We start from the raw sequence: 19,963 nt of genomic DNA on the forward strand, positions 1-19,963 counted from the left end.
CTTTAAACTCACCTTTCCATGGCTCAGCTGACAGCTGCTCTGAGGGAATTCCACCCAGCCCAGCAGCTTTATTTTGACGGAACAGCAATGCATCCCCTTGGCAAGGTCTGAAACTAGGCATACATCGACCACAATGCCTATCACTAAGAGCAAGCGATTACCACCAGCTTGTGGCCCAAGACAACAGTCCTAAAACTGACACTGAGGTTCATCACCAAGCAGTCAGACCATCCTTAGTTTTGGAACTTCTTACTGAGTGGCATTTGGCATTAAATGCTCTTTTACTGATTACTTAAACTAATGCTTTTAAAAAACAAACAAACCAACCACAAGCTTACGGATAGCTACAGGTAAAAGGATTATCCTATGACCAAAGATAAATTTTACTACTTGACTCTAAAGTGTTTTAGATAAGTGAGTCTATACACTCAGATAAAAGTTGGTAATAAACCCGCTGTCTGAAGTAAAAGCTAAGCAAACTCAGACTAGAAATATGGAACAAATTCTGGTAAAGAGGGTTATTATCCACTGCAACAATTGCCTAAAGACTTATGTCTGGATTTAAAGGTCCTCAGCTGAGGGAGAGACTTCCTAAAAAACATACTTGAGTTTGAACACAGATGAATTTAATGCAAGACAGCGATTTGTGGTCCATGTGAAATGGCCAGCTAGAGAATCATAATAATCTCACATCTTCTAATCTACGTATAAGCATTTAAAATTTCACAGAGGAAGAATATTAAGGATGGATACTCCGTTACCTTGAAGAATATGGTGATATAAGCATCCAGCAAACAGTGCTTTAGAAACTGAGACCTGTATTTGACAAACGCTTGGCTATAAACGCTTTGAAAGATACTGGAAATCTTTCTCAACAGCAGTGTTAGGGAGATCTTCCTAAAGCTTGGGGAAGCTTTTTCTTTTCCTTTGAGGCTTAATTCCTTCAGCCTTCCTCTCTTTTGATTCATTCCATCATTGCGATGACTCAACCCAAATAAAATGAAAGGATGTATGAAAAATAAATGTATCAAAGAAATCAAGCCTACACGCCAAAGTAAGGTCGACTTAAAACTAACAAAAGCCATGAAAATCTTTAAAGAAAAAATGTTAGCAATAAATTGTTTGTATTCCTTCGATGATCAAGCATTTTTAGCACTTCATCCCCATTTCTCAAGTCTCTAGATGGCTAATGTTTGTTTTCCTATACTTATTTTTACTAGATTTCAGCACCATTATTTACCTGATTCTCTAGTTTCAGCTGTCGCAGTTTCATGCTTTCATCCTCAAAGATGCTGGGAAAGGGAAAGAAACAAATTAATTATTGCTAGTAAACAGTTTGCATCATAAGAGCAAAGGACATTCACAGACTACAACTTCACAATCAAGACTTTAAAACAGTTGTAAGACGTGACTTTTATCCCACCAATTTACAGGGCATTAAAAAACAACACACACTTCATATTCTGTCATAAATAGGACCAAACTAGTTTAACCACCTTAGTAAACTGTTTTGAAAGCACTTTGTAATCAACAAAGGTTTTGTTACTGATGGGTGGATTATGAGCCACTATTGAGGTGGGCTATGAGCCACTATTATATCTGAAGGCTTAACCCAGTTCAAACCAATTCAGCAAAGTCCCCGCTCCTTCACAAAATACCCAATCCCAAATTAACTCAGAGTTTTAGGTTTTGTCTTGGCCTCTAACCTACACCATATTCTCCTCCTGCCAGACTATCCCAGAACTACTGTCAATACCCGACAGAATCTGTGTTTGCAACACCTGGTATTAATTCCTAGAGATGACAGAGTAATTATTTCACTAAGTGTTTTATAACTTTTGTAAGAACTCCAGTTTTTCATTTGTTCTGGTTACAGCTGGGATAGAATTAATTTTCTTCTTAGTAGCTGGTGCAGTGCTGTGTTTTGCATTTTGTGTGAGAACAGCGTTGATGGCACACAATGTTTCAGGTTGGTGCTAGGGGATGTTTATACCAAGTAAATGACCTTTCAGTTTCTCAGGCCCTGCCATCCAGAAAGCTGGAGGGCGCACAGCCAGGACAGCAGAACTGGCCAAAAGGATATTCCGTACCATTGAACGTCATGCTTAGTAGATAAACTGGGGGAAGAAGGAGGGAGATGATGTTTGGCATTATGGCTTTTGTTTTCCCAGGTAACCGTTATGCGTGATGGAGCCCGGCTTTCCTGGGGATGGCTGAGCATCTGCCTGCCCATGGGAAGGAGGGAAAGAATTCCTTGTTTTGCTGTGCTTGTGTGTGAGGCTTTTTGCTTTACTTCTTAAACTGTCTTTATCCCATCCCATGAGTTTTCTCACTTCTACTCTTCCCATTCTCTCCCTGATCACACTGTGGGGGGGAGTGAGCAAGCAGCTGCATGGTGCTTAGTCGCCGGCTGGGGTTAAACCACATCATCGTTCTAAGTCATGTTCCATACAGGCTTCCCACTTCATTGTGTACAATAATGAATTACTGCATAAAGTGCAATTTAGAGCAGCTAATCCTAGAAAGGGGAAAAGTTAATTGTCAAGTAAGCCCATGCTCTGCCTGCCACAGTTGTGCTGCTTCTTCCTACACAACTTTGACAAAGACCTCTCTGGGAAGTAAGAAAGCATCAGGAAGAAGATACTTCATACGTGACACAGACAGACATTACACATTATTCATGGCACACAGCAAAGCAGGGCTAGCCAAAATTTCAATTTAAACAGGAAATTCTCTGTCTGGTCTAGGTATGCAGAAAATTTCCAGTGATGTCAAGTCACAAGCTGGCGGACAGTGCTGAACGTAACCCTAACAAGGGTAAGTGGAGAGATGGAGAGAGACAGGGGTTCTGCAAAACCCATGCCATGGAAACTGGATCACAGCACACAGACATAAGAGGAGAAAGGGTTCAGAGTCCCCTTAACCCCTAGGAAATCCGTATTTGACTCAAAATTCCAGGCAAATAGACAACAGATCAGAGCTCCTTACAGACAGAGTACCCTAGCCAACACAGGCCCTATTCCAGAAGGCTGAAATGTGCAGGAAAAAAAAATGTTTTGTATAGGCACATAATTTATGACAGCTTATATACTCTAAAATTGATGCTTACTGCCCAGGTAATGGTATTTTAAAGTAAGTTACCACTGCCATTGTTTTTTTACTTAGCAGTTTTCCTTATTTCTATAGGGGTTTTTTCTGATTTTTTTTTTCCTGATGTATTTCAAGTATCATCACATAACAAGTGTAGGACCTTGAAAACACCTTGTTTCTATAAACTAACATTACTTCTCACATGGGCCAGTAATGTGTAGGACACTGGATTCAAAGGCAATGGAGGGCTTGGAAAAATTAATGTCTTTCTTGAAGAGGGATGGAAAGCTATTGCACATCCCCTCAGCAACAGTTAAAGTAACTCCACCTGGAAACATTCACAATTTAAGAAAGAAACATGCAGAAACATATCTCCTGAGTGCAGCGAGATATACATGCATTGCCTTATGAAGCTTCAACATAAAGAGCATGTCACATTTTAACTTTATTTAAAGCATAGAGGTGACTGAAAAAGCCATCTTTGACAAAGTCTGAAAAATGCTTGAAAGCTCCAGCTAAAATATTCACGACCAAAAAAGAAGGGGGAGGGGAATACTGCTTTTGTTTTCATACACCTACTGACTTAAAGAGGTAACATTTGTTGATTGCAGCCAGGAGTTTGTTTATAAAGCAATCTATGTAGCTCTGATTAATATTATATACGAATGTGTCCATAAATCTAATTAAAAAGAACTACAAAGGTGTCCTGTGTAGGTACAAGCTACTGTGATTTTGTTGCTTTTCCTAATAGAAAATGCATCCCCAACAATTTGAGTCTCCACTTGAGAAAATAAAAATTAAAGACTACCGCTTCTGGAAAGAAGTTTCCAGGTTTTCCTTTTTACCTGGAAGATGGCAAAACACCGAAATATTAGGTCTTGAATATACGCCTTGTGGAAATCTGCAATCAAAAGTATTTACTTTGTATTTTTTAATTGTTTTCTACCCAAATTGGAATAAAGTTATGTGACAAAGACATGTCTGAAGACTATGGGAACAGGACCATAACACAGATTACACAATGCCTCACCTCCAGTTGCTTAACTGAGGCTCAAATATGGTTGAAATAGTAAAGATTCTAACAGGTCACAGAGCTTGATGAAGATAAGGAGATTGTTCTCTTTTACAATTTACCGTTAAACATAGACCAAAATCACCTTGTAGCAAGCTACAGAAGGAAAGCAGATGTCAATCCTTCCCATTATAAGGTGCAAGGATTCACACGTGGAGCAAAACAAAAAGAAACAATTAAAGCCATAAGCACTGTAGCTAAAATAAATAAATAAATAAATAACACTTTTTATTTACTCCTCCTGCAACCTTCCTTCCAGCACTTGGTCATCTTGGAAGTATAACATAATAACCAGACAAAAAAAAAGAGCTTCCCACACATAGACACACTTCAGTGTTTTTTCTACCCACCAGCACGGGGCTGGTGTTATTGCAGACCTTCCAGGAAAAGGCTGTGCCAGAGTCACTCCCCTAGCTCACCACAAAGGAATGCAAGCAGTGTGCTAATACAGCTGCAGGCTCCAAACACCCATCCTCCTTCAGCCGGACAGACTACACAGACCAGCACATCTAAGTGCTCTTCGGACGTGCCCACGCAAACCCACTATGTGATGCTATGCTTTTCTACTTGAAGGTTTTACATGCAGTAAGAGGAGTTAAAAATCCAGTAGGAACAGGAAAAATCAGCAGCATTTCCATAGCTACAACACCACAGTTCAAAACAGGGAAAAAAAAAAACAAACCCAACCCACAACCACCAAAGCAGCGGTTTACCTTTGATAAGTAAGAACTGAAAATCCTGAGGTAGCCTGCCACAATCTTCTTCCCAGCCGCTGCAGCAGAGCGGAACAGGAGACCCTGCCACCGACTCCTCTGCTACATCTACCAGGATTCAGCAGCTCTCCTGCTAAAGCTGCCCAACAGACATGCCACAGAAAGGAAAAGGGACCCAGAATATAACACAGAAGTGAAGACTAATGATTATCCAAGACATAGAATAAAAATGAGGGTGGGAAAGCAACTATTTAACAAAAACACTCAGCTGAGAAGATACAACAGCGTATCTGAATGTGGGAGAAGACAGCGAGACACAGATCCATTCCTCCTTGCAGATCCATATCCAGATTCAGCATAGACCAACATGAAGCAGAATGCTTTATTTTTAATTGATGCCACCTCAAATTCCTGCTGACATCAGAATGAGCCTTGTTTTCATATCATAAGCAGAAATCAAACTTGCAATAGGAATATGAACGACAAATTTACCGTAGAGGTATTTGGCCTTTCCTAACCATTTTCAGAATATCAAACCTAACCACAATGAAGAGGTCACAAGATATTTAACAGATGTTCATATATGCAATTAAGGCTTCATTTTTATGCAGTTTATTTTAGTTTCTGTAAAAAAAGGCACACTACATCTCTTGACAGCTCTTTCAGAATGGACATGTTTTTCAATTACACACTGCAATTTTGGAACTACAAACTATGTTGCAAAGCATACATATGGATTGGCAGACTTGACACTCCAGTTTTCATTGCAACTTCTCTGCATTCCTGAATATATTTTACTTAGAAAACCCAAAATAGTTATGTCCTAAGCATTTGGCAGTAATTACCATTGCATCAGCCAAATACAAATTCACAGTATAATGCAACTTTGAGAATAATGAAAAAGTCTGATATTAAAGCAGGGGAACATAGAAAATAGGGAAAGCAAGCAATCCACCAGTCTAAAAATGGTCTTCCCATTCCATCTGAAGTCTACACAAGAGAAAGGATTCTGAAGAACTGAAGAGTGTTCAGCAGAAAGCTGAACAAATTGTCCAAGGACTGGAAAAGGTACCTCTTAACAAGATTCGAATGCATCCTACAGTTTATTCAAGAGAAAAATGAATCAATACACTCCACTGTATTCCATGGATTTGAGGCCACAAATTACTATTGATGGCAGAGAAGACAACAAAATTCAGTCGTGCATAACTGAAGTTAAACAAATGCAGACTGCAAGTAAAATTTTTATTTAACACTGTGACTAATTAACCATTGGGACACATAATGGAGTGGATTTTCAACAGAAAACAACAGGTTTTAATCAAGGTTGAATATTATTACACTAAAACCAGCTGATATAGAGGAAGGCTACAGTCTATCTCAGATGTCAGGTATGGTTATCCCAGATGGGAGAGCTAAGAATTCTTCTTTCAAGTTTTATCAAGGGACCTATTAAGTCCCTTTTATATTCTGACTATTGAAGCTGTAAAAAGGCAAATAAAAGGTTGCCTTTATTATGGACTAGTTTTGCAAGGAATTGACTGGTTGCAGCTGTGAGTAAGAGGCAACAATCAGAGAAAGCAAGAAGAGCCACAAGAGGAGCAGCCTGTACAGAGAAAATGTTCCGCATGACCAGAATTCACTGGACAAACATGAAATATGTTAAAGGAAAAAACTCGCAAGATATCTTTTTTGTTGAGTGCAGGAAAAACTATGTCCACTAAAGAAACACTGTACTCAAATTTTCATCCTAAACAAGTAACGTAGCAAAGCCTTGCAGACTTAAAAGTTTCCTAGATAGCTAAATCTATTCTACAATTCAAGTAGTTACAGATTTGATAAATAAAGAGGAAGGGTCTCTGGCCTCTTTTAAGCAGGTCAGACTAGCTGACAGAAACAGACCTCACCCCAACCTTAAAAGCAAATCTGACTCAAGAGAAGGAAAGATAGCTTGTTTTGCTTTTTAACTGTTATAAGCTTCTTTAAGGCATATATTAGCACTGTATATGCACTGAATTCTTGGCAAGGGACATTCATTAAGTATCACCTGTTTGTGCACAGCTCTAGGGAAGGTCCTAAAAATTCAGATACTCTGTAGTTTGGCAGAGAGGTTCAGGGAAAACATCCAGCAGAAACATTTAGCTCATTTTAAACTGGATTATGTTTTGAGTTTACCCTGCCTTGCTACAAACAAGCTTGATATTTTGTATCAGTCTGACACATAAACTCTTCTTTCAACAAACACATTTTTTCAGTAGTGATAGGAACATGAATCTATACATTAACAATCAACATCCTTAAAATTTTAGTCGGTTTCACTGTTCTACTTCCTTTAAAGGAACTCCAAGGCACAAAACACCATTTTCATCCACAAATGTCCCAAAATTCCCAATATCTTATGTTCCATTTCTCACTCTACAGAGAGATGCTTCCATCAAGAGTCGAACAAAGCTCCTTAACTCCCTTTCCCTTGCAGGACAGTTTATTAATGTGGTAGCAGCAGTTATGGCTCTGAGCAATATTCCCAGATCTTAAGAATTAGGGAATGAAAAGAATGTGGCTTGTGGCACACATCTTTTTCCGCTAGATTTTATTTTTAGCTGTAGAAGTGCAAGTAAAAGCAACTTCATTTAGAAATGCAGAGTCAGCTGGTACAAAAGGGTTTTCACTCTTAATTCTCCAAAGAACTTTCCTGAGAATTGTTCTCCTCATCTGAACTACAGCTATGAAGGAAGGCAGAAGCTGTAGGTAAGAGATCATTTGAAGAAGGATTCTTATATCTCAAAAGGTATTCCAAACAAAAATTGCAATACTGTGTCTGGAAATTGGTTGAGGAGCAAAATTTATCTGTAATGCCCCTTCCAATCCACAAAAGGGAGGAGTCCCATCTGCTTTCCTTGCAACTGACAAGGAATTTTTTCATTTCTGGGAAAATGCATAACATAGCATCCATAGGAGTGAGGAGGAGATCATCACATTTTTCTTCCCTCTCCAAGGCAGAAAAGGGGGGGCGGGGGGGAGGCTGGCAAACATGGGATATTCTTTCCTTCATAATTAAATTAACTACCAGTAAGTCTTCCAAGGTACACTGGATCTGCTGGGAACCATCCGTAAAATGACACACCCATTTCCAAGTGACAGCTCAGGTTGCATCAACATTTCAGTTATGTTATTTTCAAGCAGTCGATATTTCAATAAGGGCAAATTTTGGCCTCTGCCTGCCTTTTTTACAAAAAGAATCCTTTCTCCAGTGAGATCCCTTTTACCTTTGATTCCAGCCACCACCAAACACACACAGATGTCTAATGCCAATAGCACACCATTTTGAGAAAGGTTTCACAAATTCAGCAAGTTTTTCACCTACTGAACAGTATTACAGGAACAATGACATGGTAACAGTGAACACTTAATTTTGGAAGCAATTCTGAATGAGTGAATAAGTTATTGTGAATACAGACTGCTTTGGCTATGCTTTAATACGCAAATTCTGTCCCTCATGATATAGACTGAATACGACTTATCTCAGAATATTTGAAAAGTATAAAGAGAGCTAGTAAGAATAATAGTCAGCTACCAGACCAGGGTGGTGTGGGGCTAGATCTGTATGTCCTACTCCACTTTAAAATACACCTGAATCCTCTAGGCACTGCATGTTCCTGCCAATAACGTGTAGCAATTATCTGAACATAACGTGTAGCAATTATCTGAACAATTTACAACTTACTAAAGAAGATTCTAAAGAAACACAAAAGCAAGTCACTCCTTTAAAACTTCTGCTTCTACCTACCTCTGAGTTTAAAAACAGAACTTCACTGTGGAATTATTAGTTACTTCTCTTTGAAGTCACACGGACTAGAGATGTGCCTAAACCCACCCAAACCAAAACACACAGCCCAGGAAGGCTGGGGAGTCTCCATCTTTGGAGATACTCAAAACCTAACTGGGCATCATCCCGTGCAACCCAGCCTGCCCATGCTGACCCTGCTTGAGCATTGGGGATGGACCAGATGATCTCAAGAAGCCCCTTCCAACCTCCATGATTCTGTCTCTGAGTTCTGGAGATCACAAGAAGGAGATAATTTAGAGCTTGAGTCTAACATCTAATAAACTAGATCACAATAAAGAATACAGGCTGTTACAAGAAAATGCCACAAGAACACACGCATCACAAAAATGTTAAATTCTGAGCTCAGAACTATTTTGACTACTGTACTGATTGGTGTTTCATACGCCATTCACCAGGTACCAAAGATTAGCTGCTCCTATTTGGAACAAGGAAACAGAGCAATGAAAATAAAGCAGCACTCTCTGGACAGAAGCTAGTAGATCTATATGGACTATAAAGAATAATGCAAAGAAAAGCCTGTGTTATTCTCTACTACGCTATCCAGAACAGAAAGTAGATGTGTGTTTTCCTTAGCCAGAAAAGTCTCAAGTAATTCATTACAGCATACCTAACATGAAAGGAGTGTTCTTTTTCTGGAAGGAAGGCCAAGAGGAGCCAGAAATCCACACGGGCCGTTAACTGCTAAAGCCATCACAGATGCTGGGATGGTGTGTAGCAAAACAGGGGGGTTTAAAATGGGGGTTTATTTTAAGAAAAGTGAGACAAGGAATCTCCTGCCAGGCACATTCCTTTGAGAGTTCACAGCTGGTGACTTCTCAAGTAAAAGACTTTTCAGCTTTTAACCACCAATACAAATGCAGAATGCTATGCTTCCAAAATCATGTTTATTCAGGTGAATTTTATGAAACTTAGGTTTCTGCTAAGGAAAAGAAAGGGACATTTATTCCGTAAGCAGAAGACCATCTTTCTATTTAATGTCTTCTCAACCACACTCTCCAAAACCCCAGGGTCATTTAATTTACAGAAATTGCTCTAGCCAAGGAAAGAGCAAAGTTCCACAGGGGCTTAGAATTCTGACCCCTATGATCATAGAATTGTTTGGGTTGGAAGGGACCTTAAAGATCATCTAGCTCCACCCCCCCACCGTGGGCAGGGACACCTTCTAGACGAGGTTGCTCAAAGCCTCATTCAACCTGGCCTTAACACTTACTTCCACAGATGGAGCACCCGCTTCGCTGGGCAACTTGTTCCAGTGTCTCACCATCCCCACAGTAAAGAATTTCTTCCTAATAACTAGTCTAAGTCTACCCTCTTTCAGCTTCAAACCATTACACCTTGCCCCATCTCTACAGACCCTACTATATTTATTGTCTGTCCTTATCTTTCTTATAAGGCCCCTTTAAGTATTAAAAGGCCTCCTCCAGACTAAATAATCTTTAACTCCCTCAGCCTGTCTTCATAGGAGAGGTACTCCAGCCCTTCGATCACCTCTGGACTCACGCCAGCAGGTCCATGTCCTCCTTACGTTTGGGGCCCGAGCTGAACACAGCACTCCAGGTGGGGTCTTACAAGAGTGGAACAGAAGAATCACCTCTCTTGACCTGCTGGCCAGGCTTCTTCTGATGCAGCCCAGGATTCCGTTGGCTTTCTGGGCTGCAAGTGCACATTGTCAGGCCATGCTGAGCTTTTTGTCCATCAGCACTTCCAAGTCCCTCTCCTCAGGGCTGCTCTCAATCCATTCTCCGCCTGGCCTGTATTGACACCGGGGGTTGCCCCAATCCAGGTGCAGGACCTTGTTCTTTGCTTTGTTGAACTTCATGAGTTTCACACAGACCCACCTCTCAAGCCTGTCAAGGTCCCTCTGGACAGCATCCCTTCCACCCAGCACGTCAACTGCACCACTCAGCCTGGTGTCACTGGCAAACTTGCTGAGGGTGCACTTGATCCCACTGTCCATGTCACTGACAAAGACGTTGAACAGCACTGGTCCCGGTACAGACCCGTGAGGAACCATTCATCTACAGCTCAATGTCCAAGTGGAGACTGGTGACTGCAACTCTTTTGAGTGTGACCATCCAGCCAATTCCTTATCCACTGAGCAGTCCATCTGTCAAATCCATGTCTCTCCAGTTTAGAGACAAGGATGTTGCATGGGACAGCATCAAAAGCTTTCCGTAAGTCCAGGTAGATTACATCAGTTGCTCTTCCCTCATCTTCTGTTTGTGAATTATTTAACCCTGTCTGTCACTTTTGTTGTCGTACCCCATTACAACATGAACCAGTGAAAGGTAAAGCAGTTGCTATTCTCTCCTAGCAACAAAGTCAGCAGTTAAATAGCACACAGTATGCTTAACCCAGACTAAATAGCAAAACTCATAAATTCCCTGATAATAATTATATACTTCTATGCCACAAATTGCACTTGTTTTATAGTCTTTCAACCTAAAAATGGAGGAAGGAACATAAATGAAATTTTCTGAACTCACACTCTAGAACTGATCGTGGACTTCTAATCCCAGCCCAGTTTTTCCAAAAAAATTGAAAGGGGAAGCCATTAGAGATGAAAACAGCAAAATTTAACTTCCATCCCAAACTAGGTGACTTAGCAAGACACTGCTGCTAGATTTAGATTCTTGTTCTTTTTTTAGCTCAGATTTCACATAAAAATGCTAAATGTGAAAGGAGTGCAGAAGTGAACACAGACTTCTATTACAGTAACACAGGCAGTAAGAGTTCTAACATCCCACAGAATATGTTTTAAACAACACTAGGAATAAGGGTAAATGTTCTTGATGTAGTCTAAGACAACAGCTCTAGGCATATCAGCAAATCCATTTAGAAGAGAATTCATCCCATGACCCAATTACAACACAATCAACATTTTTATTTTGGAGATCACCCAGCTGTGCCTCAGTGACAGAACAAGAGTCTGGAGTTATCCCAGTGCAAGTCTGCTTGCAGGAAGTTTTCACACATACAAAATAATAATTACGTTGAAATCGGGGCACTTGTCCCTCCTATAGATGCCATACCAACAGTGGTTAAAAAAAAACAAACAAACAACAACCAAAAAAAACACCCCAGAAGAGAAAAATAATATTTGTCTCTATAAAGATGTGTCATCAGTAACCTAAATTCTAAATCGTAAGAGATGGGAGAAGAACTTTCTAGAAACTGAAGAGACAAATCAAACAAAGTGTAGCTTTAAGACAACTTTCATTGTTATAACAATTGCAGTTACCAAGTGTGTTTCAAGTTGTAGTTGGAAATTTTAGTGAGAGGTAACAACAGCGTTGCTACTTTTTTCCCTCCTGCCACTGCTGTCTACATCTTAAGTAAGATGATTCCTTCTTCATTCACACTGACAGCAGCAGCTTCAAATTGCAGTCACAAAAGGTTTTCTTTCGTTTCAAAACTGTGCTTGTAGGAGTACATCTCAGCCACATTTATAAAATATTTACAGAATTATATCATTTTGGATAGATATCTTGTTATACTGTTCAGACTTGAAAGGGGTAAAGCAAACAAGATATTAAGCCAATTCTCTTATCTAAGGATAAGGTTTGCAGAATTATAAATCCTGGAATTTACAAAACACTGCTTGTTGATTTCAAGAAGGTCACCCGGGGCCAGAAAAATATACCCAAGGACTAACAGAGATGCTGATAGGCTTTTAAAAGATAACTTACACTTCTCTGTCTTCTCTGGATTACAAGTACAGCCAAAATCATTAGCAAAGAATTTTGTCTTTTTTCCCCAACAAAATTATAATTAAAGTGCAACTACACAAAACAGTCAAGTCCAGCAGCTACCAAGATTCCTGATAACCTCAGCTACACCACAATTTTTCAAATACAGAAAGGGCTTTTGGCCGGACAACAATATATGAAATTACTTTTTAACCTTTTTCAGTCCATGGGCTCATCATCTTTTGAAAAGTGAGCTTATTGAAAATAGGCCCTTTTTCTTCATTACCTTTTGAAGACACTGTGGAAGTATCCCAGAGCTCCTGAGTTCACAAACTGAAACCCCCTAATTCATGCGTGTCTAGTCACCCAAGAAGCATCCACATTATGGGAGGGACTGCTGTAGTTGACACCCAGGTTTTTTGTGTTGTTTCTGTAGACTCAGTCAAGATTTTTGCACCTTGAAAGTTATGTTCCTCATATATGACATCTGCAAGTCAGAAGCTGAAGCACATTTGGAAGGCAGCATGTGGGAAGCTTTAAGTATTCCTGTACACTGTATAATTAGTGTGCAAAAAGGTGAAGTTCATCAGTCTCCAAGATTCTAAAATATGCGCTATCACAAGAAACCAATTCCTTCTCAATTTTTTAAAAAATTACAATGATTTACAATTACTTTTATCTGAACGTTTCTGTATTCAACATTATTAATTTCATATTGTCTCAGAATAGACATTCCCAAATGAAGAGAGAAGGCAAAGCACTTATCAGAACTATGAAACAGCACCATCAACCTTACCATTTTCTAAAGCACTGACAGTTGTGCCATGTCTACCCGAAAGTCAAACTTTAAAATTACCTTGAGCAATTTCAGTTGCAGCCACCTCAAATGGAAGATAGGTTAACACACCATAGTTTCAAGGAACAGCCTGTTACCGGGATGTCTCAGCTGTCTATCCATCATCAAGTATCCCACAGCACATTTACAAAATCACATGCATTTTTTTTTTACTTGTTCCCTTCACCTCTGTCCACCAGAAAAAAAAAACTTTTTAATATCTTCATGTCTATTTTATATATTGCTCAATAGTAAAGGTATTCTACCTCAGAGGAAAAAAAAAAAAGCTGCTAACTGCCTCTCAAGTACAGTTTTTTTAAACTTTATAGGCAGTTACCTCATTGCTACAAACTGCCAGTTACCCCATGCACCACATTTACTTTTTGTATCCCAAAACCTGTTTGGACAAGTAACAATTATTTTACCAGACAAGAGTTCTAATGATTAAATTAGTGATTTACAGATAATTGTACTATTCTTCTCTCAGGAAAAGCAGATCCTTCTTAAGAATACAGTCTTTTGTCTTCCTGCAGTTCATTATAGTGTTGCTGAACATTCTAAGTTCAGAGTCAGCCCCTAAAAAAATAGGCCTTAATGATTTATTTAAAACCTACATATTTTTATTTAGGTTCATGTATTCTATACATATTTAACGACAGAGATTAAGAAAGTTAAGGAAATGAATTGTTTAATAAACTGAGGGTGGGAGGGAAGCAGCTATCACATCAACCATTAGGCTGTTTCTGTGAGGCACCCACAGCAGTCAGTGTATGCAAACCAAGTTTCTTAGCAGAAAGAAATTGTACAATTGTTACCAGAACAGCAGCATCGTTTCCTGTAGCTTCCACTCTGTGAAACCTAAAGGGCTGGTATCTATGCAAGGAAACTTACGTGCACCAGCTTTTCAGGAATTGTTTCCAAAATTGCTATACAAACCTCAGCCTTTGAAGTCTGCATAAAGAAGTCATCTTCCAACGTGTCACAGTAGATTCGGTGGACCCAAGCAATGACAGGATCGCTTCTAACTCTGGTGCCTCTTCCCAACCCCCAACTAAAATTACCAAGCGTATGTCATAAATACTGTATCTCTTCTACACTGCGTTTCTTATAGTTCAACTATGACAAGTAGTTTTTGCTCTTTACTTGCTTTTCCTTTCCCTGTCTAAACATCAGAGGCACAAAATAGTTTTTCCTGGGTTTTCAGTCACAGGAATTCTGTCAAAACCCATTCTCCCTGCCTGTATCCTCAAATCTGATGTCACGTGATTTCAGTTCTGACTCACTCACGTGCCACTGACATAATCTCTTTCCAAAAATCTCTTCTCTGAAGTTCACAGTCAGTTTTCCTATTACATCGGTTAAGCTCCTTTCAGTTATTCCTCTCTTTCCTGCCACAGCACTTGGAGCATGTTACCACATACCCCGAGAGCTCCGTCAGGAAGAGCGGAACAGTGCAAAACCGCTTCCCAGCAACACCTAGAAACGAGCAGAACGGACCGAGATCCCAGAAACCCAATTTAATCTACAGGTATTTAGGTGATATATAATACATCACGTTGAAGAGAGCAGCACATAAAACACACCCGGATTCTAACCGGCTGCTTTGGGCCCGCTGGGAGCGAACGTTGCCAGGGCAGCGCCGGCACACGGCTCTGCCGGCCGCGGGCACGCCCCGGCCCCGGGCAGCCCCCCCCTTCCCCCCCGGCCCGGTCCCGGTCCCGACGGGAGGCAGAGCTGCGCGCAGAGCCGGGTAACCCGGACCCGGCCGGTTTGCGCCCGGAGACGCCGCCTCCTCGAAACGGCGCCCACCCGGCGGAAGGTGGAACCGGGCCGGGAAACGCCGCCCCGGGCCGCCCTCACCACACCGAGGTGAGCGCCCGGGCCGGGCACTGGAGCAGTCCCGCCGCCCCGGGCCCCTCTCACCTGCCGCCGGCGGGGCCGCCCCGGCCCCTCGCGCTCTCCATCGCCGGCGCCGCCGTTGCTATGGGGCCGCCGCGCCCAGCCCCGGCCCCGCCGCTACCCGTGGCAACGGAACTCGGTACTGAACCGCGGCGCCATTGGCCGGCGGCTCAGCATGCGGCACGCCCATTGGCCGCGGCCTCCCCCAGCGGGGCGGGGCGAGCCCCGCACATGCGCGGACGAGGCCCCCTGGCGGAGCCCGGGCCCGGCCCGCCCTCCTCCGCTCGGGGCGCGTGGGGGCCGCGCTGCCGCCGGGCTTGGCCTAACGGCGCCTGCAGGGAGCCACGTGGATCAGAAAGCGCAGTTCGGAGCCACCTCATGCCCCAGGGAGGCCCGGCCCAACATATCCCCACCTTCCCTGCACCGGGAAGAGCGGAGCGCAGGTCTCGGCCTAAACCACCCCCCCTCTTCATCCCCGGGAGTAGTTGTCTAGTCGGACGTGTCTGTGCATGTGAGAAAATGCCTGCTCCCGCCAAGTCAGACGTTGGCCTGTCTCCTTGAGAGCTCGAGGTTTGCCTTCACCAGTATGTCAGCAGCACTCAGCTTCCCTCTCTCCTGCAGGTATTTCATTAGGTGAGGCCGCTGCCTCCACGTAACCTTCATTCCATACTCGTGCTCGGGAGTGTCTGTAACCAGGACCTCTGGTGACTCCCCTCGCACACAGGCATCGGTGCCAAATGCCAGCTCTTTTTCTGGATGCCAGGCATGGCTACTTGTCTGTGGCAGAGTGCTGCCGCACCACCCATTCGTTATGGACAGCACCTGTGTAGTCTCTGTATCAGGTGGACTGGAGACTTCTGGCTCCACAGGCCGGGGAGCCGATGGCAAAGGTGTTTCTTCACAGTTCTCCAGACTGTTTACCTGAATGTTGGCATTTGCTGCTGTCTCTTTCTTGGACTGGCTGTGAGAGCACTCTTTGTTCTTCTTTGAGTAATTTGGACGATCCGGGGGGTGGACTGCATATCCTTCTTGATTTTCAAAAGTTAAAGGAGGAAATTTGCAGGCTATAGGTCTTCGACAAGCTCCTCCTGCATGAAGCAAACTGTGGCTGGCATCCTGATTCTGGAGTTTCTGAGGACCACGATGCTGCTTCTGGCATGCTTTCAACACCACTGACTTGGTTGTTTCAAATTGTGGGCACACCTGAAGGGAAAGAAGTAGTAATAAGAAAAACACAAAAATTTTATCCAGACAAAGGAATCCCAACCTGATACTACTCCCCCACCTATCCCATCTTTTTTCAGTGTGTTCATTAAGTGGGGAATCTGGTCTGTAGCAAAGCTAATCAGTCACTAACCAAACTACTAAGCAGGAGGTACCTCTGAACTTCAACATTGAGGTGCAGGTGAACCATTCTTTGGCAGCTTAAAAAGAACTCAAGATCCGGGTTTTAAGGAAAAGTCTTAACTGGTGTCTACTCCTGTAATCCCTACAGATTTAAAAAGGTTCAAACCTGGATCCAGCTTCTTTCTGTGTCTTAACATAGCTGTGAATAGATTCAATGAACTACGTCTTCAGTCTCCCTGAATAGGTAGAGGTTGAACTGAGAACAATATGAAGTTGTTTAGGGGATGCTCACTTAGCTCCATCACCTTAGATCATGTTAACATGGCTTTCACAATATTCCCTCAAAAAAATCTTTACTTCAGAACATAGTTAAGCTCTGTATTCTGGAATAACTGATCACTCAGAAGCCACTTCTAAAATTGGCTTTCTATAGAAGATGGTCAAAGCTCAACAATCTATAATTCTTTGAAAGATTCCAGACTTACTCAAAACCTGGAAATCCTTCTATTACAGTATTCTTTATCTTCCTGGATATCAACAAAAAGAGTCAGGTTCAGTTTCTTGCAATTTGTTTTTCCCTAGAGCACAGCAAACTGTTCTAGCTACAATCACTGCAGATCCCTTCCAGCATGCCTGTTACTACTACACAGTCCCTCAAAAAAACTAACCGCAGTTTAATAAAGGATAGTGATTGTTTGCTGTACAGCAGAACTGTTTGAATGCAAAGACTTTGTATGGAGGGCGGGGGTAGGGTGGGGAGAAGAAATGATTCCTTGATAATGTATCCTGGCACATACCTAAAAACATAGGTGAACCACTGACTTTGAGGATATTAATTCCTGGTTTCAGAGAACATGTAGAGTAGACTTTACCAATGCAGGAGAGCCTAGCTGTCAAGAAGACATGAAAGGCTTAGATAAGGTCAAGAAGAAAGGAGCAGAAAATCAGTACCACCAAGACAAGTTGACAGAGACACTGCAGAGGATGCTTCAAGAAGTTACAAGCCTACCAGGCTTTTCAAACAGAGAAAACATCTAACAGTTTCAGTGCCGATAGCTTCAAACAAAGTTTAGAATCAATCTATGTTTAGAATCAAAGAGCTAAGTACCAGTGTGGATATTTCCATCTGTTTCAAACAAAAAGAATGCTTTTTCACAGCAGTTACTGTACTTAAGTGTTTCAAAAGCCATACAGCTGTCTCAAGCAGATGAAAAAAATTGAGAAAAAAATTTAACATGTTCTACTTCAAGCTTAAGGCATTACAAAAATAAGTCCACGTAACCAGGAACAAAGGAATGTTTCATGGAAGTTTGAAACCACACTTCCTAAGCCTGCTTTGTGAAGAGCAGAGTCAAGCAGCAATAACACTTAAACCGAGCTCCCCTAGGTGATAACTATTATTGTATAGGAACAGTCTGTTTTTGCAGCACCTGTTTGCTTAAAAAAAGTAAAAATCTTTACATTACATGATATAAAGAATATTTTAGGACACTGCAAACAGTCCCTAGAATATTTTTTTCAGACCAGAAATGGAGCCCAGCAGAAGAGTGACATGGAGAGAAACTATTCAAAACAGAATGGAAAAGAGGGCAGGTTAGAACAAACAACCCTGACATGAAAGCCTATGTTCACTAAATTTAGTGGTGTCAGATTTAAACAAAACACCTACTACTTTAGCATGTAACATTTAGAGTTCAGCAGTTACTTGAAGCAAGCCAATAAAAAAATTCCCCCAGTGTTTATTATGTGCAGGGTTTTCTGTTGCCATAGAAAACAGCATTTTCCTGGTGAGAATTAGTTTTTCAGAAGACAAATTGTCATATTAATCGGTACACACCACACAGTTGTATGCCTTCAAATAAGCAAGACCTTAGTGGTTGTAGTTAGAACTCGAAGCAACTCAAAAGCACTTATTTATGCTGTAGGCAGCTACAATGAATTCAGGTCCGTGCTACTAGTTTTCGGTATCCAGAATAGCTAGCTTTCTGTTGAGACCTAAAGGAGAAACTTGACAAACGTTGCTGTGGGACGCAGGGAGAAGGAAAAGCTATACCAACCCAGGCAGCAGAGGTGTTCTGGTCTACAGGTCTGGTCGGAACGCGTCTTGGATTCTCGGCCGCGCGTAGCGGAGTTTCACAGCGATGGACGGCGCCCTCGCGCGGCCTCTCCAGGAATGGCAGCTCTGCCCTCCTGGCCTTGTGGGTGCATTTCTTCTTCGGAGGCATCAAAAGGTATGGTAAAACCGCTTAGAAACCTCATGATGCTTGCTAGAGCCAATTGGAGGAAAAGGAAGGCACCCCAAGGAAACGGTCAAGCGCTTTCAAATCTGTAGAGGGCAAATAAATGGACTTGAAGACAGACTTGTTTAGAAACCTCAAATCTCAGTTTTAACAAGTAAAACATTTACGTACAGTACAGGATACACTTCTCCAAGCAGACTTTTTCCTACTAGTAGTTTTTGAAGCTTCTGTCAAAATTCAAGTAGGTTTAGAAGTGTACAGCGGAACAGATCAACGCCCCGAAGCTTTGCAAAAGCTGGTAGCAGAGTACACTGGTGGAGCCAGAAATGCAAACAAAACAAGTGTCTCAGAAGTTCTGAACTGGCCTTTGGGCGAGACTCAACATAACTGGAAGAATTAGTTTCTTATGAGAGTACCTATTTAAAATACACAAAACAGGCAAACTCACATAGGTATTTTTCTTCATTAAAATATTTTAGAAGAAACTTGAAAGACAATAATCTGTGATAAAGCCTGAATAAATACTGAAATACAGGACCAACTATATTCAGAATAGGTTCAGTCACTGAAATTGTAAGGAAATTCAAACCTCTGGGAGAGAGGAATACAACAATTGCTGTGAGAGTCAAGTCAGCTATCAAATAGTTTCTTTACATAAGCTCAGTACGTAGTCCAGTCACAAACAAAAAACATTTAGGAACTGAAAGTCAGAAAAAAATTGATTTTTCAATTTAATCCATAAAACTAACTTGCAATGCTCAGATACATTGCAGGCCTGAGATAACCAGAAGCCTTTCCATTTATAGGTGCTAGCTACCTATACTTTTTCATTTCAGGAATTTTGAAGTTTTTAAATACAGAACATACTTGACACTTCCATCCCATACTCAGCATGTCTTGCATGATTTATTAGGGTTTTTTTACCTGCTGAATATGTCTTAACTGAAACGACACCGAGTTTAACTTTCCATTCCACACCAGATCGGCCCAGCCGAGGAAGTTCGGCGGGAGTCCTTCCCGAGGAGGGCATTCCCTCACCCAACACACCAGGCTGCCACAGCCCGAGCGCTTACCCGAGGCGCGGCCTCCTCAGGGGGTCCCGCAGCCGGTAAACGGCCGCACCCCGCGGCTCCTCGCCAAGGGGTACCCGGGGCCGGCGCCCGGGCGCAGGCCAGGGCTGCGGCGCGGCTGAGGGAGCCACCGGGGCTGCTCCCGCTGGGCTGGGAGCAGC

The 19,963-nt window shown here is 42.0% G+C and overlaps 2 protein-coding genes across 4 annotated transcripts in view; both read right to left on the bottom strand.

The window, feature by feature from the left end:
- The window catches only part of TULP3 (TUB like protein 3), a 33,198-nt gene extending 17,902 nt beyond the window's left edge, over positions 1 to 15,296 (bottom strand). Inside the window, exons 1-2 of one of the 2 annotated variants that reach the window (XM_080393635.1) lie at positions 15,170 to 15,296; positions 1,241 to 1,292 (exon numbers count right to left, since the gene is read on the bottom strand). In XM_080393635.1, coding sequence (XP_080249761.1) covers positions 1,241 to 1,292; positions 15,170 to 15,210 — 93 coding nt within the window. In that variant the 5' untranslated portion in view covers positions 15,211 to 15,296. The other variant, XM_080393636.1, reaches the window with a different exon arrangement.
- Positions 15,297 to 15,682: 386 nt separating this feature from the next.
- RHNO1 (RAD9-HUS1-RAD1 interacting nuclear orphan 1) lies at positions 15,683 to 19,932 on the bottom strand (the record flags this gene model as incomplete). Of its 2 annotated transcripts, none has more annotated exons than XM_080393698.1 (3): positions 19,806 to 19,932; positions 18,550 to 18,818; positions 15,683 to 16,348 (listed from the first exon to the last, which is right to left on the bottom strand). In XM_080393698.1, the coding sequence occupies exons 2-3, from the start codon at positions 18,715 to 18,717 to the stop codon at positions 15,683 to 15,685; spliced, it is 834 nt and encodes a 277-aa protein (XP_080249824.1). In that variant the 5' UTR covers positions 18,718 to 18,818; positions 19,806 to 19,932. The 2 variants fall into 2 exon arrangements, with proteins under 2 accessions (XP_080249824.1, XP_080249825.1); XM_080393699.1 differs by lacking the exon at positions 19,806 to 19,932 and adding an exon at positions 19,657 to 19,720.
- Between the last annotated feature and the right edge of the window lie 31 nt (positions 19,933 to 19,963).

The sequence above is a fragment of the Falco punctatus genome, assembly GCF_963210335.1.
Source record: "Falco punctatus genome assembly, chromosome: 6".
Taxonomy (NCBI): Eukaryota; Metazoa; Chordata; class Aves; order Falconiformes; family Falconidae; genus Falco; species Falco punctatus.